The sequence below is a fragment of the Coregonus clupeaformis genome, unplaced genomic scaffold (assembly GCF_020615455.1).
Source record: "Coregonus clupeaformis isolate EN_2021a unplaced genomic scaffold, ASM2061545v1 scaf0683, whole genome shotgun sequence".
Lineage (NCBI taxonomy): Eukaryota > Metazoa > Chordata > Actinopteri > Salmoniformes > Salmonidae > Coregonus > Coregonus clupeaformis.
Genome location: NW_025534138.1, coordinates 72,580 through 97,788, shown reverse-complemented (window position 1 = coordinate 97,788; position 25,209 = coordinate 72,580). Strand labels below are relative to the sequence as shown.

The 25,209-nt window shown below is 45.8% G+C and overlaps 1 protein-coding gene across 2 annotated transcripts in view; it reads right to left on the bottom strand.

Annotated features, from left to right (window-relative positions):
• Positions 1–25,209, bottom strand: part of LOC121531526 (protein O-mannosyl-transferase TMTC3-like) — a 61,316-nt gene that overhangs the window by 26,502 nt on the left and 9,605 nt on the right. For both annotated transcript variants that reach the window (XM_045216324.1, XM_041836776.2), the window contains exons 5-7: positions 23,085–23,200; positions 20,857–21,029; positions 18,273–18,525 (exon numbers count right to left, since the gene is read on the bottom strand). In XM_045216324.1, the coding sequence (XP_045072259.1) occupies positions 18,273–18,525; positions 20,857–21,029; positions 23,085–23,200 (542 nt within the window). The remainder of the gene's footprint in view (positions 1–18,272; positions 18,526–20,856; positions 21,030–23,084; positions 23,201–25,209) is intronic.

Below are 25,209 nucleotides of genomic sequence, written 5' to 3'. Positions count from 1 at the left end.
CTGACAAAGACATGATCAGTGTATAATTTTAATGGTATGATTATTTGAACAGTGAGACAGAATAACAACAAAAAAATCCAGCAAAACGCATGTAAAAAATGTTATGAATTGATTTGCATTTTAATGAGGGACCCCTCTGCAAAACATGACTTAGTACTTGGTGGCAAAACCCTTGTTGGCAATCACAGAGGTCAGACGTTTCTTGTAGTTGGCCACCAGGTTTGCACACATCTCAGGAGGGATTTTGTCCCACTCCTCTTTGCAGGTCTTCTCCAAGTCATTAAGGTTTCGAGGCTGACGTTTGGCAACTCGAACCTTCAGCTCCCCTCCACAGATTTTCTATGGGATTAAGGTCTGGAGACTGGCTAGGCCACTCCAGGACCTTAACGTGCTTCTTCTTGAGCCACTCCTTTGTTGCCTTGGCCGTGTGTTTTGGGTCATTGTCATGCTGGAATACCCATCCACGACCCATTTTCAATGCCCTGGCTGAGGGAAGGAGGTTCTCATCCAAGATTTGACGGTACATGGCCCTGTCCATCGTCCCTTTGATGTGGTGAAGTTGTCCTGTCCCCTTAGCAGAAAAACACCCCCAAAGCATAATGTTTCCACCTCCATGATTGATGGTGGGGATGGGGTTCTTGGGGTCATAGGCAGCATTCCTCCTCCTCCAAACAAGGCGAGTTGAGTTGATGCCAAAAAGCTCGATTTTGGTCTCATCTGACCACAACACTTTCACCCAGTTCTCCTCTGAATCATTCAGATGTTCATCGGCAAACTTCAGACGGGCCTGTATATGTGCTTTCTTGAGCAGGGGGACCTTGTGGGTGCTGCAGGATTTCAGTCCTTCACGGCGTAGTGTGTTACCAATTGTTTTCTTGGTGACTATGGTCCCAGCTGCCTTGAGATCATTGACAAGATACTCCTGTGAAGTTCTGGGCTGATTCCTCACCATTCTCATGATCATTGCAACTCCACGAGGACGAGGGAGATTGACAGTTATTTTGTGTTTCTTCCATTTGCGAATAATCGCACCAACTGTTGTCACCTTCTCACCAAGCTGCTTGGCGATGGTCTTGTAGCCCATTCCAGCCTTGTGTAGGTCTACAATCTTGTCCCTGACATCCTTGGAGAGCTATTTGGTCTTGGCCATGGTGGAGAGTTTGGAATCTGAAATAAAAGATCCTAGACATTTTTCACACACACAAAAACGTATTTCTCTCAAATGTGGTGTACAAATGTGTTTATATCGCTGTTAGTGAGCATTTCTCCTTTGCCAAGATAATCCATCCACCTGACAGTGTGACGATATCAAGAAGCTGATTAAACAGCATTATCATTACACAGGTGCACCTTGTGCTGGGGGCAATAAAATGACACTATAATGTGCAGTTGTGTCACAACACAATGCGACAGATGTCTCATGTTTTGAAGGAGCGTGCAATTGGCATGCTGACTGGAGGAATGTCCACCAGAGCTGTTGCCAGAGTATTGAATGTTCATTTCTCTACCATAAGCCGCCTTCAACATCGTTTTAGAGAATTTGGCAGTACATACAACCGGCCTCCGAACTGCAGACCACATGTAACCACGCCAGCCCAGGACCGCCACATTCGGCTTCTTCACCTGCGGGATCGTCTGAGACCAGCCACCCGGACAGCTGACGAAACTGAGGAGTATTTCTGTCTGTAATAAAGCCCTTTTGTGGGGAAAAATTAATTCTGATTGGCTGGGCTTGGCTCCCCAGTGGGTGGGCCTGGCTGCCAAGTGGGTGGCTCTATGCCCTCCAAGGCCCACCCATGGCTGCACCCCTGCCCAATTATGTGAAATCCATAGATTAGGGCCTAATAAATTTATTTCAATTGACTGATTTCCTTATATGAACTGTAACTCAGTGTATTCGATTTGTCTAGCCAAAATGCTAGACCTGATGCATGTTTGGCACATAAGGCTGGCCTTGGGCTGTGCAGTTAACTTCTCACCTAATCACCTACTAATAGTCACAATTTGGCACCCACATAATAGGGCAAGCCAAGAGTGCAAGTCCCCACTGTGCACACTGTTTTAATCAATGTTGTTTCCACCTCATTTCAATAAAATTACATTGAACCAATGTGGAATAGACATCTGTGCCCAGTGGGTCTGGTATGGAATGGCGTTTTATTTCACACTTGAAGCAAACAAAGAGAAAGCTAAAATAGTTAATTTATTGACTTGTCATTTTGATATAGTCCTGAATTAGCCAGTCAGCAAAGAGTTAAAGTGACAGTACAAAAGCAGTTTGATTTAGACTTAACATGAGTTCACAGACATCATAGCCTCAGAGTAGGTGTTGTCACCGTCCCCTGTAGCTCAGTTGGTAGAGCATGGCGCTTGCAACGCCAGTGTTGTGGGTTCGTTTCCCACGGGGGGCCAGTATGAAAATATATGCACTCACTAACTTTAAGTCGCTCTGGATAAGAGCGTCTGCTAAATGACTAAAATGTAAATGAAATGTTAACTAGGCACTAATTATTTGGTCCCGTGTAGCTCAGTTGGTAGAGCATGGCGTTTGCAATGCCAGGGTTGTGGGTTCGATTCCCACGGGGGGGCAGTATGAAAATGTATATACTCACTAACTGTAAGTCGCTCTGGATAAGAGCGTCTGCTAAATGACTAAAATGTAAATGTAAATGTCACCGAGCCTTGCTGTTCTGGCCTTTAACTTGAAGGAAAAGGCTTGACGAAGTTGTGTTATTCTAGGGACTCTAGTGAGTAGACTGGACCCTGGTTTTATGGACACACAATCAATCGTTTTGCCAGTACAGTGCAATATTTGTACCGTATAGTGTATAATGGCTCCATTTTATGTCGTTTGACGTCATTTGTCAGGCATAATGCATTTTTTTGGCAGAGGTCAAGGCTGGCCTTGGGCTGATTTAAGTGTGTAAAAGGCACAACTGGCTCATCATCATTAGGTTAATTTAGATCGTTAACAGTGTCTATCATTGTTTACTTTGTGTCTTTGAAGTAACTAATCACCTTTAGGCCAACAGTGTATTGAGCTGCAGTGAATGGAGTGGGTGGAAAGTAATCCCAACCCCACTTTTACTTCCGCACCTAGAATAGTTCTCTCTATAAGCCTATATGTATTTCATATACAGTGTACATACATATTTTAAAATTCACATTTTATGCAAATGTCACTTAAATACGAACAAATATGAATAATTGTTAATGTTTAGACAGTAATTTTTCATATATCATGAAAAAATACCGGTTAATGACACTGTCCTACTATAACGTGGGGGACTTCTACTTTTAAAACTTCAGAAATTCCGTGACCCAGAAGTACTTTTTTAGTGTTGCTGACGAGACGCTTGTTTTGATTTCTTTATTGAGAAACGGCGCGTTGGGCTCACAAAAAAAATGAACAAAATGAAATTCAAGTAATTGAACCGACGTCAGTCAATTAGTTGTTAAAACATTTGGGTTAAATCGCTCCGCACTAGCCTGGGGAGACAGACAAACAGGGAGGGTGTGTTTTATGGACATGCAGTAACCTAAAACAAGAGGAGGGGGCCCGCCGCACGAGTCAACGCAAAGCTTTATTTAATGAACTTTTTATATATTTTTGGAGCAGTTGTCATTCAGGCCAGAATCAACCTGGATAAAAAGGTTTGAAACAGCTACTGTACAAAATGTCCAAGTTGGATTAAATGAGAGTTTAACGCAGCACAAGTTAGGGCTATAGTCCTCGTCCTCCAGGGGTGGGACTACACATCATGTTGCTCTTAATACAGCAGTTGGCTACAAAGTAGAATTAGATGCCAGGTCCTATAATGGTAATTAAAAGCCTAAGTAGACCAATAAATAATAACTGCCACATTTCTCTTTTCTTTAGTTTTTTGTTGATGTGGCTCCTTTTATTCTATCCCTTTATTTCACCCCATCATGTTTTGTTTCCCTCCTTTTGGAATCTGAATCTTTTTATTGGTGAACAACAAGCTTGGGAATTCCGCCAATTCTTTGCTCATTGCAAAACAAGCCTGGAAATTCAGCCAATCTAGAACATTAGCTAAATATCATTAAAATAACTTGTAATAATCCAATAGATGTGGTCTCATCATATCCTTAAGCAACCTGTTCAATATGAGCTCTCTTTCTCTTAGCAACCAGAGTAAACTCTTTATTGTTGTATTTCTTTTTAAAGGTCAACTGCCCCTTAGAAGTTAGAACCAACTTATCTGGTTTTAAGCGGCCTATGTGGCATCGATGACTCAAAATAGACTACAAAGTGTAAATAGGATACTTTTGATCATAAAGTCAGTCTTGTCCAAAACTGAGTTTTGTAAGTGAGTTCTTCACAACTTACTGGAGGGTTGGGTATGGATTACTTACATGCCCACTTTTCACAATGATGACCAATAGGGCACAGACGAGAGGTTCCAGGAAGTGAATTCTCAATGCAATCACCCATTGTGATAATTATTAGCAATAGCGATATTACTGTGCAACGTAGACGTTCTATTTTCTCCCGAGATTGCAAGACAATTAGTATATTGATGTTGTGCCTATCGGTTATGAATGTTTCAACCTCTGTGTTGAGAAGTCGTGTTTTTACCGTCAGTATCTGGTGCAAAGAGCACTAAAAACTAGACTAACCATGAGCCTTGCGGTTTGTATCGTCCAATCACTGAGCAGATACAAGTCAGAGGCTGTGTTTCAAACACATAAAAGTCACACTCTCTTCCATTTACCCTCGCCTTTTGCCCTTGGGGGAATCCCCGTGGCCATCTTTGTCATCGGTCCAAATGATTAGCCAAGCAAGGGAAGTCGGCAACGTAAGCCCCTCAGCCCTAATTTTTGATCGAGTTTGCGAGTGTACAATTATGTTCACTCCGGGGCCTGAAACGCCCCATAATTCAATTTGCGATGAATGTACATCCGCTAAGAAAAGTCAGCCAAAACTTAGAACCAACATTAATATGGAGAAGTCAACATACAAGTTTAAGTAAAAATGAATGTAAATAAATTAGAAATTGTGCTACTAATGCACATGACGGCTCAAACACATATCATAAAAGTAATTAATTTTTTGTTTGCTTTTCTTTTGGAAACGTTAGCTTGCGCATACAACTTCCCCTGACATCACCGTTGAATGATTAGGTGTGTCCAAACTTTTGACTGGTACTGTATATGGGGGAAAAAAGGCAAGGGTACAAGACTGTGTACATTCCGGAGTTAGGAGGCAAACAAACTACTCATCCCATACAGCATTGAGGTCGTCCAGTCGCAAAGCACCCCCACAAAGCACCCCCACACCATCACACCTCCTCCTCCATGCTTCACGGTGGGAACCACACATGCGGAGATCATCCGTTCACCTACTCAATTTGTAAGTCGCTCTGGATAAGAGCGTCTGCTAAATGACGTAAATGTAAATGTACTCTGCATCTCACAAAGACACGGCGGTTGGAATCAAAAATCTCAAATGTGGACTCATCAGACCAAAGGACAGATTTCCACCGATCTAATGTCCATTGCTCATGTTTCTTGGCCCAAGCAGTTCTCTTCTTATTATTGGTGTCCTTTAGTAGTGGTTTCTTTGCAGCAATTCGACCATGAATGCCTGATTCACACAGTCTCCTCTGAACAGTTGATGTTGAGATGTGTCTGTTATTTGAACTCCATGAAACATTTATTTGGGCTGCAGTTTCTGAGGCTGGTAACTCTAATGAACTTATCCTCTGCAGCAGAGGTAACTCTGGGTCTTCCTTTCCTGTGGCGTCCTCATGAGAGCCAGTTTCATCATAGCGCTTGATGGTTTTTGCGACTGCACTTGAAGAAACTTTAAAAGTTCTTGAAATGATCTGGATTGACTGACCTTCATGTCTTAAAGTAATGATTGATTGTCGTTTCTCTTTGAACTGTTCTTGCCATAATATGGACTTGGTCTTTTACCAAATAGGGCTATCTTCTGTACACCACCCCTACCTTGTCACAACAAAAGTAATTGGCTCAAATGCATTAAAAAGGTAAGAAATTCAACAAATTAACTTTTAACAAGGCACACCTGTTAATTGAAATGCATTCCAGGTGACTACCTCATGAAACTGGTTGAGAGAATGCCAAGAGTGTGCAAAGCTGTCATCAAGGCAAAGGGTGGCTACTTTGAAGAATCTGAAATATATTTTGATTTGTTTAAAATTTTCTTGGTTACTACATGATTCCATATGTGTTATTTCATAGTTTTGATGTCTTCACTATTATTCTACAATGTAGAAAATAGTAAAAATAAAGAAAAACCCTGGAATGACTAGGTGTGTCCAAACCTTTGACTGGTACTGTACATCCATTTTTTAAAAGGCGATTTCTAATCTTTTGAATTAATGTTTAACCCCAGAGATTTGTGTACCTATTCAACGTTTAGAACAACGATAACCAGCATGTTGTTGAAATGTGTATGTTAAAAATGAGTGGTTGTGTCAGTTCCGGCGCCACAAGCACGAAAAAAAGGGTGGGGCCAGTCGGAAACCCTATTGCCCAAAGCAACACGTTTGGGGTCGAAACTTCTCCATTTAAGAATGATGGAGGCCACTGTGTTCTTGGGGACCTTCAATGCTGCAGACATTTTTTGGTACCCTTCCCCAGATCTGTGCCTCGACACAATCCTGTCTCGGAGCTCACCGGACAATTCCTTCGACCTCATGGCTTGGTTTTTGCTCTGACATGCACTGTCAACTGTGGGACCTTATATAGACAGGTCTGTGCCTTACCAAATCATGTCCAATCAATTACATTTACCACAGGTGGACTCCAATCAAGTTGTAGAAACATCTCAAGGATGATCAATGGAAACAGGACGCACCTGAGCTGAATTTCCAGTCTCATAGCAAAGGGTCTGAATACTTTTGTAAATAAGTTTTCTGTTTTTCATTTTTAATAAATTTGCAAAAGTTTCGAAATAACTATTTTCGCTTCGTCATTATGGGCTTTTGTGTGCAGATTGATGAGTAAAAATGAATATTTAATCCATTTTAGAATAAGGCTGTAACGTAACAACATTTGGAAAAAGGGAAGGGGTCTGAATACTTTCCGATTGAACTGTATCTAAAAATGTATTTGTAACAAAGTTACTTTTGTCCTCTGAAGAGCGGTGGTGGTGGATGGGCCAACAAAAAATAAATACAAATAAAAAGACCTCAGACAAAAGGTGATTACTAATAAGACAATACATCACAAGTGTTAAGTAATATCACCCTTTTAATACGTGTCACTCATAGGGCTGCTACAGTGACCGTATTAAGGCCACATCGGCGGTCACGAGTCCGGTAAATTCAAGTGACTGGACATGATTTGGAAAGGCACACACACACACACTGGTCTATATAAGGTCCCACAGTTGACAGTGCATGTCAGAGAAAAAGCCATGAGGTCAAAGGAATTGTCCGTAGAGCTCCGAGACAGGATTGTTTCGAGGCACAGATCTGGGGAAGGGTACTAAAAAAATTCTGCAGCATTGACAGTTCCCAAGAACACAGTGGCCTCCATCATTCTTAAATGGAAGAAGTTTGGAACCACCAAGAATCATCCTAGAGCTGGCCGCCAGGCCAAACTGAGAAATCGGATCAGGGAGGTGATGGTCACTGACAGAGCTCCAGAGTTCCTCTGTGGAGATAGGAGAACCTTCCAGGAGCACAACCATCTCTGCAGCACTCCACCAATTAGGCCTTTATGGTAGAGTGGCCAGACGGAAGCCACTCCTCAGTAAAAGGCACATGACAGCCCACTTGGAGTTTGCCAAAAGGCACTTAAAGGACACTCAGACCATGAGAAACAAGATTCTCTGGCCTGATGAAACCAAGATTGAACTCTTTGGCCTGAATGCCAAGCGTCACATCTGGAGGAAACCTGGCACCATCCCTACAGTGAAGCAGGGTGGTGGCAGCATCATGCTGTGGGGATGTTTTTCAGCTGCAGGGACTGGGAGACTAGTCAGGATCGAGGGAAAGATGAACGGAGCAAAGTAAAAAGAGATCCTACTCCAGAGCACTCAGGACCTCAGACTAGGGCGAAGGTTCACCTTCCAACAGGACAATGACCCTAAGCACACAGCCAAGACAACGCAGGAGTGGCTTCGGGACAAGTTTCTGAATGTCCTTGAGTGGCACAGCCAGAGCCCAGACTTGAACCCGATCAAACATCTCTGGCGTGACCTGAAAATAGCAGTGCAGCGACGCTCCCCATCCAACTTGACCGAGCTTCAGAGGATCTGGAGAGAAGAATAGGAGAAACTCCCAAAATACAGGTGTGCCAAGCTTGTAGCTTCATACCCAAGATGACTTCAGGCTGTAATCGCTGCCAAACGTGATTCAACAAAGTACTGAGTAAAGGGTCTGAATAATGATGTAAATGTGATATTTCGGTTTGTTTTATTTTTTACATTTGCAAAAATGTCTAAAAAACTGTTTTTGCTTCGTCATTATGGGGTATTGGGTGTAGATTGATGAGGGGGAAAACACTATTTAATCCATGTTAGAATAAGGTTGTAACTTAACAAAATGTGGAAAAGGTTAAGGGGTCTGAATACTTTCTGAATGCACTGTCTGTTATTTATATTAAATCAAGAATACAGTGATGGGTTACGATTTTAGCCTATCACTTGTGAGTGATACATTATCACTTGTGAATGATACCCAGCTTGTGAGCAGTAAGGCAAGAAACAGCGCATCATTGTTGCACATCTCATGTAGCCTATCCCATAGGCCTATATGTTTTGATAAGGTTTGTTTCACAACTAAAGTGGCAAAATAACTTTGAAAATGAAGCACATTAATCCGCTTTACAATGGGTGTAGAGCCTAACTGGCATACATACGCAGAGCGTGAGTTTCAAGTTTGGGGAAGATAATTTTCACCATAAAAATGCACCTTTATAATAAAAGCATTACTTTGAAGTGTGTGCAGCTTGAGCAAAAACAAAGCAGAGCTCATGCCTTTCATGCAACTTTTTTCAAATCTTCTTTAGAGTCGCATCATGCAACCTTAGAATGTATAAAAAATCTAAACATATAGCATAAATAACAGGAGGACATGTTTCTTTGTTAACAGCTCAACACAGAATAGCCGCATGTGAGCACTCCCTCAAATCGTTTGGAGAAAATATCCTTTCTATTTTATTCAGCTTTGTTCAATTGTATTCTTTATACGATAAAATAATATAAAATAATTATACGGAATTCTAAGTAAATCTTGTCTGCAACATTGTTTGTAACTTATTTTGTAAATAATGTTGCTGCTACCGTCTTTTATGACCGAAAAGAGCTTCTGGATATCAGAACAGTGATTACTCGCATCAATTTGTTCTTTAATGAGTCAGACATGAAGGATATACTGTTGTTTCTCTGAGACCAGGCCCAAATACCCGTCATTCGCGTGAAGAAAATACGGAAATACAGGGGGCAGAGATCGGGGTGCCTTGTGAGAATTTGTGGGCGAGTGGGTAACACGCCTCTATCAATCACTTGTGAATAAACTGGATGAGCTCCGTTAGAGACTATCCTACCAACAGGACATAAAAAACGGTAATATCTTATGTTTCACCGAGTCGTGGCTGAACGACGACATGGATAATATACAGTTGGCTGAGTTTTCCGTGCATCGGCAGGACAAAACAGCTACGTCTGGTAAGACGAGGGGTGGTGTGCGTCTATTTGTCAATATGTCAATATATGACAAATAATATTATGGAAGTCTCGAGGTATTGCTTGCCTGATCTAGTGTACCACATGATAAGCTGTAGACCACACTATCTACAGTGGGGAGAACAAGTATTTGATACACTGCTGATTTTGCAGGTTTTCCTACTTACAAAGCATGTAGAGGTCTGTAATTTTTTATCATAGGTACACTTCAACTGTGAGAGACGGAATCTAAAACAAAAATCCAGAAAATCACATTGTATGATTTTTAAGTAATTAATTTGCATTTTATTGCATGACATAAGTATTTGATAATTCAGAAAAGCAGAACTTAATATTTGGTACAGAAACCTTTGTTTGCAATTACAGAGATCATACGTTTCCTGTAGGTCTTGACCAGGTTTGCACACACTGCAGCAGGGATTTTGGCCCACTCCTCCATACAGACCTTCTCCAGATCCTTCAGGTTTCGGGGCTGTTGCTGGGCAATACGGACTTTCAGCTCCCTCCAAAGATTTTCTATTGGGTTCAGGTCTGGAGACTGGCTAGGCCACTCCAGGACCTTGCAATGCTTCTTACGGAGCCACTCCTTAGTTGCCCTGGCTGTGTGTTTCGGGTCGTTGTCATGCTGGAAGACCCAGCCACAACCCATCTTCAATGCTCTTACTGAGGGAAGGAGGTTGTTGGCCGAGGGAAGGAGGTGGTTGGCCAACATCTCGCGATACATGGCCCCATCCATCCTCCCCTCAATACGGTGCAGTCGTCCTGTCCCCTTTGCAGAAAAGCATCCCCAAATAATGATGTTTCCACCTCCATGCTTCACGGTTGGGATGGTGTTCTTGGGGTTGTACTCATCCTTCTTCTTCCTCCAAACACGGCGTGTGGAGTTTAGACCAAAAAGCTCTATTTTTGTCTCATTAGACCACATGACCTTCTCCCATTCCTCCTCTGGATCATCCAGATGGTCATTGGCAAACTTCAGACGGGCCTGGACATGCGCTGGCTTGAGCAGGGGGACCTTGCATGCACTGCAGGATTTTAATCCATGACGGCGTAGTGTGTTACTAATGGTTTTCTTTGAGACTGTGGTCCCAGCTCTCTTCAGGTCATTGACCAGGTCCTGCCATGTAGTTCTGGGCTGATCCCTCACCTTCCTCTTGATCATTGATGCCCCACGAGGTGAGATCTTGCATGGAGCCCCAGACCGAGGGTGATTGACCGATATCTTGAACTTCTTCCATTTTCTTCCAGTTGTTGCCTTCTCACCAAGCTGCTTGCCTATTGTCCTGTAGCCCATCCCAGCCTTGTGCAGGTCTACAATTTTATCCCTGATGTCCTTACACAGCTCTCTGGTCTTGGCCATTGTGGAGAGGTTGGAGTCTGTTTGATTGAGTGTGTGGACAGGTGTCTTTTATACAGGTAACGAGTTCAAACAGGTGCAGTTAATACAGGTAATGAGTGGTGAACAGGAGGGCTTCTTAAAGAAAAACTAACAGGTCTGTGAGAGCCGGAATTCTTACTGGTTGGTAGGTGATCAAATACTTATGTCATGCAATAAAATGCAAATTAATTACTTAAAAATCATACAATGTGATTTTCTGGATTTTTGTTTTAGATTCCGTCTCTCACAGTTGAAGTGTACCTATGATAACAATTACAGACCTCTACATGCTTTGTAAGTAGGAAAACCTGCAAAATCGGCAGTGTATCAAATACTTGTTCTCCCCACTCTAGGTCCTGGATGGCAGGAAGCTTGGCCCCAGTGATGTACTGGGCCGTACGCACTACCTTCTATAGTGCCTTATGGTCGGATGCCGAGCAGTTGCCATACCAGGCGGTGATGCAACCGGTCAGGATGCTCTCAATGGTGCAACTGTATAACATTTTGAGGATCTGGGGACCCATGCCAAATCTTTTCAGTTTCCTGAGGGGGGGAAAGGTGTTGTCGTGGCCTCTTCACGACTGTCTTGGACCATGATAGTTTGTTGGTGATGTGGACTCCAAGGAACATCAACACTCGACCCGCTCCGCTACAGCCCTGTCTATGTTAATGAGGGTGTTCGGCACTCCTTTTCCTGTAGTCCACGTTCAGCTCCTTTGTCTTGCTCACGTTGAGGGAGAGGATGTTGTCCTGGCACCACACTGCCAGGTCTCTGACCACCACCCTATAATCTGTCTCATCGTTGTCGGTGATCAGGCCTACCACTGTTGTGTTGTCAGCAAACTTAATGATGGTGTTGGAGTCGTGCTTGGCCACACGGTCGTGCGTGAACAGGGAGTACAGGATGGGACTAGGCGCGCACCCCTGAGGGTCCCGCGTGTTGAGGATCAGCGTGGCATATTTGTTGTTGCCTACCCTTACCACCTGGGGGCGGCCCGTCAGGAAGTCCAGGATCCAGTTGCAGAGGGAGGTTTTTAGTCCCAGGGTCCATAGCTTAGTGATGAGCTTTGTGGGTGCTATGATGTTGAAAGCTGAGCTGTAGCCAATGAACAGCATTCTCACATAGGTGTTCCTTTTGTCCAGGTGGGAAAGGGCAGTGTGGAGTGCGATTGAGATTGCGTCATCTGTGGATCTGTTGGGGCGGAATGCAAATTGGAGTGGGTCTAGGGTTTCTGGGATGATGGTGTTGATGTGAGCCATGACCAGCCTTTCAAAGCACTTCATGGCTACCGATGTGAGTGTTACGGGCGGTAGTCATTTAGGCAGGTTACCTTCGCTTTCTTGGGCACTATGGTGGTCTGCTTGAAACATGTAGGTATTACAGACTTTGACAGGGAGAGGTCAGTGAAGACACTTGCCAGTTGGTCTGCGCATGCTCTGAGTCAGGGCGTGACGACCTCTCACTCTTCGCCTCCCTGTTGCGCCCCTGGTCTGGTCTAGACCTCGGCGCGTTGGTTCCCCTCTCCTTCCTCCCACTATACTCCAAGCCCTGTCTGGACCCTGGTGTGGGAGACCCCGAACCTGGAGAGGGGCTGACGTCTGGGTCTGGACTGGAGCCGCTGACCGGAGCTGGACCGGGCACCGGTGGAGCGGACTGCTCAGGCTCCGGACTGGAACCGCTGACCGGAGCTGGACTGGGCACCGGTGGAGCGGACTGCTCGTGCTCCGGAGTGGAGCCGCTGACCAGATCTGGACTAGACCCCGGTGGAGCGGACTGCTCTGGCTCCGGAGTGGAGCAGCTGACCGGAGCTGGATCAGACACTGGTGGAGCGGCCTGCTCTGGCTCCGGAGTGGAGCCGCTGACCGGAGCTGGACTGGACCCCGGTGAAGCGGATTGCTCTGGCTCCGGAGTGGAGCAGCTGACCGGAGCTGAACTGGGCACCGGTGGAGCGGACTGCTCTGGCTCCGGAGTAGAGCAGCTGACCGGTGCCGAACTAGGCACCGGTGGAACAGGCACGGGCCGTGCCGGACTGGACACACGCACCACTGGCTTGGTGCGAGGAGCAGGAACAGGCCGGACCGGGCTGGCGACGCGCACCACTGGCTTGGTGCGAGGGGCAGGAACAGGCCGGGCCGGGCTGACGACGCGCACCACTGGCTTGGTGCGAGGAACAGGAACAGGCCGGACCGGGCTGGCTACGCGCACCACTGGCTTGGTGCGAGGGGCAGGAACAGGCCGGGCCGGGCTGGCGACGCGCACCACTGGCTTGGTGCGAGGAACAGGAACAGGCCGGACCGGGCTGGCTACGCGCACCACTGGCTTGGTGCGAGGGGCAGGAACAGGCCGGGCCGGGCTGGCGACGCGCACCACTGGCTTGGTGTGAGGGACAGGAACAGGCCAGGCCGGGCCGGGCTGGCGACGCGCACCACTGGCTTGGTGCGAGGAACAGGAACAGGCCGGACCGGGCTGGCGACGCGCACCACTGGCTTGTTGCGAGAGACAGGAACAGGCCGGGCCGGGCTGGCGACGCGCACCACTGGCTTGTTGCGAGAGACAGGAACAGGCCGGGCCGGGCTGGCTACGCGCACCACTAGCTTGGTGCGAGGGGCAGGAACAGGCCGGGCCGGGCTGGCGACGCGCACCACTGGCTTGGTGCGAGGAACAGGAACAGGCCGGACCGGGCTGGCTACGCGCACCACTGGCTTGGTGCGAGGGGCAGGAACAGGCCGGGCCGGGCTGGCGACGCGCACCACTGGCTTGGTGTGAGGGACAGGAACAGGCCAGGCCGGGCCGGGCTGGCGACGCGCACCACTGGCTTGGTGCGAGGAACAGGAACAGGCCGGACCGGGCTGGCGACGCGCACAACTGGCTTGTTGCGAGAGACAGGAACAGGCCGGGCCGGCGACGCGCACCACTGGCTTGTTGCGAGAGACAGGAACAGGCCGGGCCGGGCTGGCGACGCGCACCACTGGCTTGGTGCGAGGTGCAGGAAGAGGCCTGGCCGGACTGGCGACGCGCACCACTGGCTTGGTGCGAGGGGCAGGAACAGGCCGGGCCGGGCTGGTGACGCGCACCACTGGCTTGGTGCGAGGAGCAAGAACGGGTCGGGCCATACTGGGAACACGCACCACTGGCTTAGTGCGGGGAGCAGGAATGGGCCGGACCGGACTGGCGACACGCACCACTTGCTTGGTGCGAGGGGCAGGAACAGGCCGGGCCGGGCTGACGACGCGCTGCCTAACCAGCTCCTCTCGCCGTGCCTCTACACTTTCCTTCTCCCTTTTAGCCTCCTGTAGCCTCGTCATCCACCCCGTGTGCCCCCCCCCAACATTTTCTTGGAGTTGCCTCTCGGGTCTCCGTCGTCGGCACGGTTGGCGCCGTTTCTCCTCTCCTGCCTGGGCATCTACCTTCGCCCATGGCCCTTTCCCCGCAAATATCTCCTCCCATTACCACCATTTGCCCACCTGTGACATGGCTATTCGCTCCTCCTGGGCACGCTGCTTGGTCCTCGTTTGGTGGGATCTTCTGTCACGTACGTTCATAGACGGGTCAGACCAAGGCGCAGCGTGATATGCATACATGTTTATTTGACTTATAAACACAAAACAAGAAACGAAACGAAACGTGACGTCCAAGGTACACAAACAACATACCTCACATGGAACAAGATCCCACAACCCACTAGTGCCAATAGGCTGCCTAAGTATGGTCCCCAATCAGAGACAACGAGCGACAGTTGCCTCTGATTGGGAACCACACCGGCCAACATAGATCTAGAAAACCTAGATCACAAACATAGAAAATACAACATAGAAAATCACAACAAGGAATATACACACCCTGACTCAACATATAAGCGTCCCCTGAGTCAGGGCGTGACACTGTTGTAGGGATATTAGTATACTGAACAAAAATAAATGCAATATGCAACAATTTCAAAGATTTTACTGAGTTACAGTCAATTGAAATAAATTCATTAGGCCCTAATCTATGGATTTCACATGACTGGGCAGGGGTGCAGCCATGGGTGGGCCTTGGAAGGTATAGACCCACCCACTGGGTAACCAGGCCCAGCCAAACAGAATGAGTATTTCCCCACAAAAGGGCTTTATTACAGACAGAAATACTCCTCAGCACCCACCACCCCCTCAGACGATCCCGCAGGTGAAGAAGCCAGATGTGGAGGTCCTGAGCTGGCATGGTTACATGTGGTTGTTTGACAAAACTGCACATTTTAGAGTGGCCTTTTACTGTCCCCAGCACAAGGTGCAGCTGTGTAATGATCATACTGTTTAATCAGCTTCTGATATGCCACACCTGTCAGGTGGGTGGATTATCTTGGCAAAGGAGAAATGCTCACTAACAGGGATGTAAACAAAATTGTTCACAACATTTTAGAGAAATAAGCTTTTTGTGCATATGAAACATTTCTGAGATTTTTTATTTCAGCTCATGAAACATGGGACCAACACTTTACATGTTGCGTTTATATTTTTGTTCATTGTAGTTCTGGGATTTGTCCCCTGGGAAAGATCAAACAGTGGACATAAGGAGTGAGGAGGCGAGACAAAACTAGACGGAATATTGTGTGGTAGGAAAGCTGAGCTGACTCAAGAGTGGGCATTCAACTCGCAGTTGATACCGTTTCCACAGTAACATGTATTTCCATGACTTGATGAAATGTTGAAACTAAGTTGCAAGCTTCTTTCGTAGCAAGGTGTTGTAGAACAAGTTTCTTATGAAACACATTCCAGACACTGGCTCTTGCTATCTTGACATAACTGATTTGACAGAGAAATATCAGCTAGATAGGATTTATCTGAACTGAACCTTGGCAAGACGGAGCTGCTCTTCCTCCCGGGGAAGGACTGCCTGTTCCATGATCTCGCCATCACGGTTGACAACTCCGTTGTGTCCTCCTCCCAGAGTGCGAAGAGCCTTGGCGTGACCCTGGACAACACCCTGTCGTTCTCCGCTAACATCAAGGCGGTGACCCGATCCTGTAGGTTCATGCTCTACAACATTCGGAGAGTACGACCCTGCCTTACACAGGAAGCGGCACAGGTCCTAATCCAGGCACTTGTCATCTCCCGTCTGGATTACTGCAACTCGCTGTTGGCTGGGCTCCCCTGCCTGTGCCATTAAACCCCTACAACTCATCCAGAATGCCGCAGCCCGTCTGGTGTTCAACCTTCCCAAGTTCTCTCACGTCACCCCCGCTCCTCCGCACACTCCACTGGCTTCCAGTTGAAGCTCGCATCTGCTACAAGACCATGGTGCTTGCCTACGGAGCTGTGAGGGGAACGGCACCTCCGTACCTTCAGGCTCTGATCAGTCCCTACACCCAAACGAGGGCACTGCGTTCATCCACCTCTGGCCTGCTGGCTCCCCTACCTCTGCGGAAGCATAGTTCCCGCTCAGCCCAGTCAAAACTGTTCGCTGCTCTGGCACCCCAATGGTGGAACAAGCTCCCTCACGACGCCAGGACAGCGGAGTCACTCACCACCTCCCGGAGACATTTGAAACCCCACCTCTTTAAGGAATACCTGGGATAGGATAAAGTAATCCTTCTACCCCCCCCCCCCCTTACCCCAACCAAATTTTTTTTTTTAAATAAAACATTGTTAAGTGGTTATCCCACTGGCTATAAGGTGAATGCACCTATTTGTAAGTCACTCTGGATAAGAGCGTTTGCTAAATGACGTAAATGTAAACGTAATAGCCAGCTGCAGCAATCACCAACCTATGCTAGCAGTGCTGTCAGCTTGGCTAAATACAAGCTCAGTGCAGGCTTTAGCCTACACATAGACGGGTTAGCTGACAACGTCACGAAAACGATGCGCATGCTTCAATGGAGCGTTTTGATGTCACGTCTATGCTAATATGGCAAACATTTGCTAGCTAGCTAACCAACAACTGTAACGATGTATTTGAGAGACAAGTGCTCATTGTGCAAATGTATTTATATTTTTATTAAACATTGGCGATGAAATACAGTTAACATGTCAACAACCTAAGCAAACCTGTTTTGCCACATAATTGCGCACGCGTCAGTTTTGTTGCTAAACAATCAACCCGTCTATAGAACTGAATTAACTGACCATCTTGAGATGGCAAGTCAGTCAAACGTTGTTCTCTCCATAGCAAAACTAGCTTAGCTTACCTCGCTGTACTCACTACTGGCCTTGTTTGTTGTGATTGAATGGCACACCCAAGAAACACCCACATCAAACCACACCCCCAAGACAACTCTTGTTTGCCTTTAGTCATGGCCGCTAGCATTTCTTAATGAGCATTGATGAAAAATAAGGCCAAATCAGGAAGTTCAGTCGCCCTTTAACATTATAAATTGTGATTTGTGGTGCTCGTTGTCTCATAGGGAGGGTAAAAGCAACATTGTGAGGAAGTTCACTGACCCGTGTTGAGTCACAGAGAGAAAACAGTGAGGAGGAAGAAGTCATGGGTCTGTTACACAAGATACACTCCTCCCATCCATTTCTCTTCCTCTATATATGTGCAGGCAGAGGATACAGTAGAGTGGATTCAGGGCAGGCATTCACACTGCTGAACTTTCCAGTGCACTAAAATCTGCCAAGCAGGGTCATTCAGAAGAAAACATAAGTGGTGCTGAGCCAGGCTGAGGATACGGAGAAATGCTATCTGTAGGGACAAAAGAGTAAAACAACATCCCACACTTCTAGTGGTATGTTGGACAGAATATGAATTGTCTTGATGCAGGGCCATATCTTGACTTTATAAACACAGCAGGGTTATGTGTTAAGCAGAGGGGAGTGAAACCCAACGACAAGAGGTCATCATTCACTTTACAAGCAGAGTGAGTCAAACCTTTGGCTTCAATATGAGAATTCCACAGTCATGGTTTGATGTTTTTGGCGTGCCTATAGTTAGGCTATGTAATGAGCTTTACAAACAATTAAGGTCACAACTGGCAAACTTCAGGTCAGACACAACAAACCATACTAGTGCAGACAAAACAAACAAGACATGCAGAAATATTCCACAACTTTCCGCACCATATAAGAATATCCATGACAGCTGCCAAATGCACACTGGACAATGAAATGTGGAAAAGTAATAGAAAAAGAAATGTCTTCTGATCTGGCAAAACCACAACAACCAATCAAAAAGGCAGCCAGATCCACTAAATCACCGATACGTTTTTACAAACCACAAACTCTCAATACACTCACCATGAGGACGGTCTTGGCGGAGGAGTTTGAGTGGCGCAGGCTGTGGTAGGCCAGCAGGCCCAGGAGGCTGTAGAAGGCCAGGGTGGCCATGTTCCTGAGGTCCAGAGGACTCTCCACCAGAGGAATGGTCCCCATGGTCCAGTCACAGCACAGCTCTGATGGGTTGAGAAGGAGCCAGGCGTTCACTGGCAGCAGGTAGTTGAAGGTCAGCTGCCTGGCCGGAGTGGGGCTGACCGCCGCAGGGTTGTCAAACCTGGAGAGGGAGGTGAGAGAAATAAAGGGCGAGAGAAAAATGGAGGGTGAATGAAAATCATAATGACAAGTTGGGTTACAAAAAATGGTGAGGGTGAAGGGGAGAGGGGGTGAGTCAGGCTGACCGCCGCTGGGTTGTCAAACCTGGGGATAGAAAGAATAGGGATGGGGGTGGGGGAGAGAGAAAAAGAGAGAGAGAGAGAGAGAGAGAGAGAGAGAGAGAGGACAATTAATAAAAAGTTGGGTTAGGACAGGCACACACTTGACTAGACAAAGAGGGTGTGGACGAGAGGAGTATCTGAGAAGAGGTACTTTATTTTCTGAGAACCATTTTGTGCCAATTTAGCATTTATTAGCACTCAAGAAACATCCTTGCACAAATACTGTATGCTACCGTGGCTGCGCCATCATCTTTGTGGAGCCTGCACTACCTCCCATTTATCCTTTTCCCTCATAACTTTGTGAATGGACTGGCATTCATGATTCTCATTCCTCAGGACCATGAATGTTATAGTCTGTGTCCCAAATGGCTCCCTATTCCCAATGTAGTGCACTACTTTTGACCAGGACCCATAGGGCTTTGGTCAAAAGTAGTGCATTATTTAGGGAATTGGGTGCCATTTGTGATGGGGCCGTTGTCTCCATGGCGCTGAGGAGCACCATTCAGACGTCATATATAAGGGTTAAACCAATTACTGTTAGCTCCTACACATAAATATAGTGAGTATCCAAATATGCACCATTGTTATGTCTGGGAACTGGTTATTTTTCTGATAACACTAATTAAGCGATACAATCTGGAGACTGCCAGTGGATGAATTGATGAAGAATTTAAATATAAACTAATGTTTAGGAATGTTATCTAGGTAATGCCATCAGGTTGTTTATGTCTGTGACTGGAGATTCCTAAATTATGGAGAGTTAAAATGTTCCCGAGTTCTTCTGACTCCCTGACCCTGTTTAGGTTAACACTTGGAACCAAAAACAATATTTTACATTCCATTGGGGAATTATAGAATTTGATCATGGACTTAGTTTCTATTCCTGGATTTCCAAAATATGTCTGCAACATATCCGTCAACGTGGGTTGTATTTCCCAATACTTTTAACAACCGCTGCGCCGCCCTAAAATTACCCCAGTCACAGGGCCACAGTGACTGCTCACTCACTCGTCCAACCTCTCAAGCTTTGAAATACAATCCATATTTCACTGCATAATTGACCAATTACATAGAATAGGACCCCAACCACGCAGTTTATCATACACTGGACTGTTGTAGCCTCTTTGTAACATGTTGTAACTACATTGTGCAAGACATGTTTCATGTACAGTCGACCACTGACATAGGATAGGGCCCAATCCCCACGCATATTAACATTAAATACCGCAAGGATACCATTTGTATGTCTCTGCGTGCAGTTTGAAGACAATTGACTTCAGCTTATTGTTAGCTTAGTGCAAATGCTTGGATTTCCAGGTACAGTTGCTAGCTCCACTCAAATATCCAGGTACAGTAGCTTGCTCCTCTCAAATACAGGGAAATAGACCTAACTACTTCAAAGCTGGGTGGTTAGCACTTCGCACTCAGTATCCTTTTAAAATACACTGGACAGTTGTAACCTCTTGTAACCATTACATGGGAAAAGCCAACCAGGCCAGGCGCCAGCGGCCTGTTCTTTGGTAAGGGTGTTCTGGAATGGGGTCCTGGTAACTTTCCCAGATGCAGAGAACACTGTTTTAGCTAATGGCGGCATGACAGGAATGTTTTCCACCACCACAAAGCTCAGCTGAAACTTGTTAGGTCTGGTTAGTCAGAAAGCCAAACACTCACCAGAAAGCTACCGGTGTAATTATGTTCACACGGCAATGCATTTTATTTTGTTATGTAAACAATTGCGTAATCAAATGATGGATAATAGATCCAATATAACGCATTTGACATCTAGCCATGTGTGAATTATGCCCTTGTTTGTGTTCCATTTCCACTTGATTTGTGGCTGTTGGTTTCACCAGCCTGTATATCTGCTTTATGCCATCTCGGGAACTGCAACAACAGCCCTTCAAAACCGCAAAGAAAACATTTCGCCACCATGAAAATGCAGGTCCAATATGTATTCAATCGATCTTGTAAACAAGATCTGTTTCTCACTGTATCTAGGCCTACACCTTTAAGGTCAAACAATGTTCATTGATTGGGTAACTGACAATGTACTGTTCCAAGTGGCATGGCTACCATGAGCAGAAACATGGAATCTACATTTCCCGGATCATGGCTTCAATAGAAAAACTAAATGTCCATTGCCATGGAAACACATCCACGGCTCCACCCACCTGGTAAAGACAGGAAGCTGTGATTGGATGACCTGGACCCTGATGATGACCAGCAGCAAGGTGCTGATGATGAGGACTATGAGCTTGAGGAGCGTCTGCAGGACAGCATAGGGGAAACCATCTTTACCCCTCAGCACCTGGAGGAGTGTGTACAGCAGCATGGGCAGCGTGAACTGAGAAAGAGGAGGGGGAGAGAGGAGAGAAAGAGAGAGATAAAAAATTAACTGACTGATCTGTAAAAGGGAATAATGATGGGGTGAGGCCAGTTGTGTGTACTGTAGCTTTTTCATTCTAGTCTAGTCGACCTCCGGTTGAGAAACACTGATCATTTACAGTGCATTCGGAAAGTATTCAGACCCCTTGACTTTTTCCACATTTTGATATGTTTACAGCCTTACTCTAAAATGGATTAAATTGTTTTTTTCCCCTCATCAAATCGACACACTCCCCATAAGGACAAAGCAAAAACAGTTTTTTTGCAATTTTTTTTAGAAAACCCCTCGGAAATATCAAATTTATATAAGTGTTCAGACCCTTTACTCAGTACTTGGTTGAAGCACCTTTGGCAGGGATTACATCCTCGAGTCTTGTTGGGTATGACGCTACAAGCTTGGCACACCTGTATTTGGGGAGTTTCTCCCATTTTTCTCTGCAGATCCTCTCAAGCGCTGTCATGTTGGATGAGGAGCGTCGCTGCGCAGCTATTTTCAGGTCTCTCCAGAGATGTTCGATCAGGTTCAAGTCCGGGCTCTGGCTGGGCCACTCAAGGACATTCAGAGACTTGTCCCGAAGCCACTCCTGCGCTTTCTTGGCTGTGTGCTTAGGGTCGTTGTCCTGTTGGAAGGTGAACCTTTACCCCAGACTGAGGTCCTGAGCGCTCTGGAGCAGGTTTTCATCAAGGAACTCTCTGTACTTTGCTCCGTTCAGCTTTCCCTCGATCCTGACTAGTCTCCCAGTCCCTGCCGCTGAAAAACATCCCCACAGCATGATGCTGCCACCACCATGCTTCACCGTAGGGATGGTGCCAGGTTTCCTCCAGACGTGACACTTGGCATTCAGGCCAAAGAGTTCAATCTTGGTTTCATCAGACCAGAGAATCTTGTTTCTCATGGTCTGAGAGTCCTTTAGGTGCCTTTTGGCAAACTCCAAGCGGGCTGGCATGTGCCTTTTACTGAAGAGTGTCCTCCGTCTGGCCACTCTACCACAAATGCCTGACTGGTGGAGTGCTGCAGAGATGGTTGTCCTTCTAGAAGGTTCTCCCATCTCCACAGAGGAACTCTGGAGCTCTGTCAGAGTGACCATTGGGTTCTTGGTCACCTCCCTGACCAAGGCCCTTCTCTCCCGATTGCTCAGTTTGGCCGGGCGGCCAGCTCTAGGAAGAGTTTTGGTGGTTCTAAACTTCTTCCATTTAAGAATGATGGAGGCCAGTGTGTTTTGGGGGATCTAGAATGCAGCAAAGATTTTTTGGGACCCTTCCCCAGATCTGTGCCTCGACACAACCCTATCTCGGAGCTCTACGGACAATTCCTTCAACCTCATGGCTTGGTTTTTGCTCTGACATGCACTGTCAACTGTGGGACCTTATATAGACAGTTGTGTGCCTTTCCAAATCATGTCCAATCAATTGAATTTACCATAGGTGGACTCCAATCAAGTTGTAGAAACATCTCAAGGATGATCAATGGAAACAGGACGCACCTGAGCTCAATTTCGAGTCTCATAGCAAAGGGTCTGAATAATTATGTAACAACCTGTTTTTACATAATTATGGGGTATTGTGTGTAGATGAGGAAAAACATGAATTTAATCCATTTTCAAATAAGGCTGTAACGTAACAAAATGTGGAAAAAGTAAAGGGTCTGAATACTTTCCGAATGCACTGTATACCCAGATGGATCAAAATTCTTTCATATTTAGGACACTTTATCAAAATTAAGGCCTTTAGCTTTGGCTCTCTAATGATTGTGTATCATGTAACTAATTTGTCTATTTTTGACCAAGGGGAAGGAGAGCCGACAAAACAGCTGCTCACCATCATTCCTCTCTCAAGTACCCCTTTTGTAATAAAAATGGGAGGTAGCCAGTTCAACAAAAAAAGAATCGTCCCATAACTCAAATCTATTACTGGGGTTTTGTCAGTGAGGGCGTGACCGTGCAGTGTGATGGTTGGAGCGACGGCGTGTTGCACTGTGGAGTGAGGTTACCGGCCCTGTCCTGCGGTGTCTTACCCCTTGTGCAACAAACACCTCATGGACACAGCAGATACCGATGACCGTGACTCCCTGCTCCTTGCATAACGTGGCTGCAGCCACCAAAACCACGGTCACAGCAATGGGAGTCCACACTAGAGAGAAAGTCAAAAAAGGAGGAACATAAAGAATGGGATGTTGCCAGAGGTCATACTCATACACACAATCATATCCTAATAAAACGTAGGTGCTGGTCTAATGAGTACACACGAAAAGGACAGAAAGACCCGGTATATAGTGTGCAGGGCTTTCTGTCCTTTTCATGTTGCCAGAACCTTCACTCAAGAACAAAACTAAACAACTAAAGAGCCTTGGAAACCATTCTATTCGGTCAGTTGGATTTATAGTGGACTTTATAGTGAAATTAGACACAGTGTGTTCATCTAAAGGCCCCTGGAATGAATCCCCATCGAAACCCATCAGAATAGTAAGTATTAGATGGTGCCTGTGGTGAGGAAGAATGGTTGAGATGATACTCTAGGTCAGGGGTAGGCAACCCTGTTCCTGGAGGGCCGCAGGTACTGCAGGATTTTGCTCCAACTAGGCACCACACCTGACCATCTGAGCTAATTGATCAGTTCAGTGATTGCCTAAATTCAACACACCTGGTCTTCCTGGTCTGTTAATTCAAAAACATATGAGCAGGGCTGCCTACCTTTGCTCTAGGTCAAGGACCTCAGGACCCGCCGAAGGGAAGGTTGTTTCACACATTCACCTGGTAACCATACGTACCGGTTACAAGATTCACAGTGGGAAAGGCACTTTCTAGTGAAGGTTCTAAAATAAACATATAGCTAAGCCTACAGTATACGACGTTCCCACCCATTTGAGCTCTTAAATCTCACGTGCCTTTGGTAAAACTGAACAATTGCCACTTTGTCTTTTTAGGCTTCAGGACTTGTTTTATAGTATTCTACAACACTCACAGAAGACTAGCTAGTTGTGTTTTACCCTTCTTATTGCTTAATTTCTGTTATCGCAGTATAGCAGAACTAGTACAGCAGTTATTATTGAAAGGAAATGCATTTCCACACCACTTGCTTTATGCCGTATTCATCTCTAGCCTGTTGTTGCCTACCCTAAATTCAGCCAGAATGATGCAAAACATCAGCTTGCTTGTTATAAACACACCTGGCTGTTTGAATGTGTCTTTGTAAATTGTATGTGGAGGAAAATGTTGAACATAGACTATAGGCCCAGTTGAATATACATTGTTGTCATGTTTTGTGAAAAATGTGTATTACATGAAAATCAAAAATGGAATATATTTTTTAGTATCTCATTCATATTTGCAGAGTATACACTTTTTTGTTTTGACATTTGACTCCTGTTGAAATGGGAGGCAAAATTCAGTGTTTTCCATTAGCGCAGGCTGTCGGCTAATCAGTCAGTTACAGACTCATTTTCAGCAGGCTACATTTTCCACTTCATATTAACTAGGCTTCTTTTCATTTAAAAGTTTCAACTCGCTAGTCCGTCAAGCCAACTCCCGCTAAAATGCATATTCTAGTGGGGAAACGCAGCAGAGCGGAAGAGGCGAAGCGAGAGGTTTCACTCTGTCCAAATCTGTCCAAAATAAGCCCAATGCGTTTCTATGGGTTTATTTTGGACCTAAGCTTGTCACCCGCCTTCCCGTCTTTGGGACAACGACTCCCATTTTTAGGGCAGAGACATGAGCATCTCGTTACAGACTGGTCTCACAGAGTAGACTTAACATAGTAAACGTAAATCCGGGACACTCAAATTAGTATGATACTGTATGTTACATTTGGTATGGTTAAATAAGACAGAAGGTTACGTAAGGCAAAAACAGAGCCTCATTCTGGATTAAATTATCATTGCAATTGTGCACACTGATGTCGGACATGCACCTACCCCAATGGTCTGTTTCTGATGACTGGGATGAATGCAGTAGCAGATTTCAGAAGCAGGACAACTCTTTTTGACTGATGACTGATATAAGGGCATGTACAGTGGGGAGAACAAGTATTTGATACACTGCATACAGTGGGGAGAATAAGTATTTGATACACTGCCGATTTTGCAGGTTTTCCTACTTACAAAGCATGTAGAGGTCTGTCATTTTTTATCATAGGTACACTTC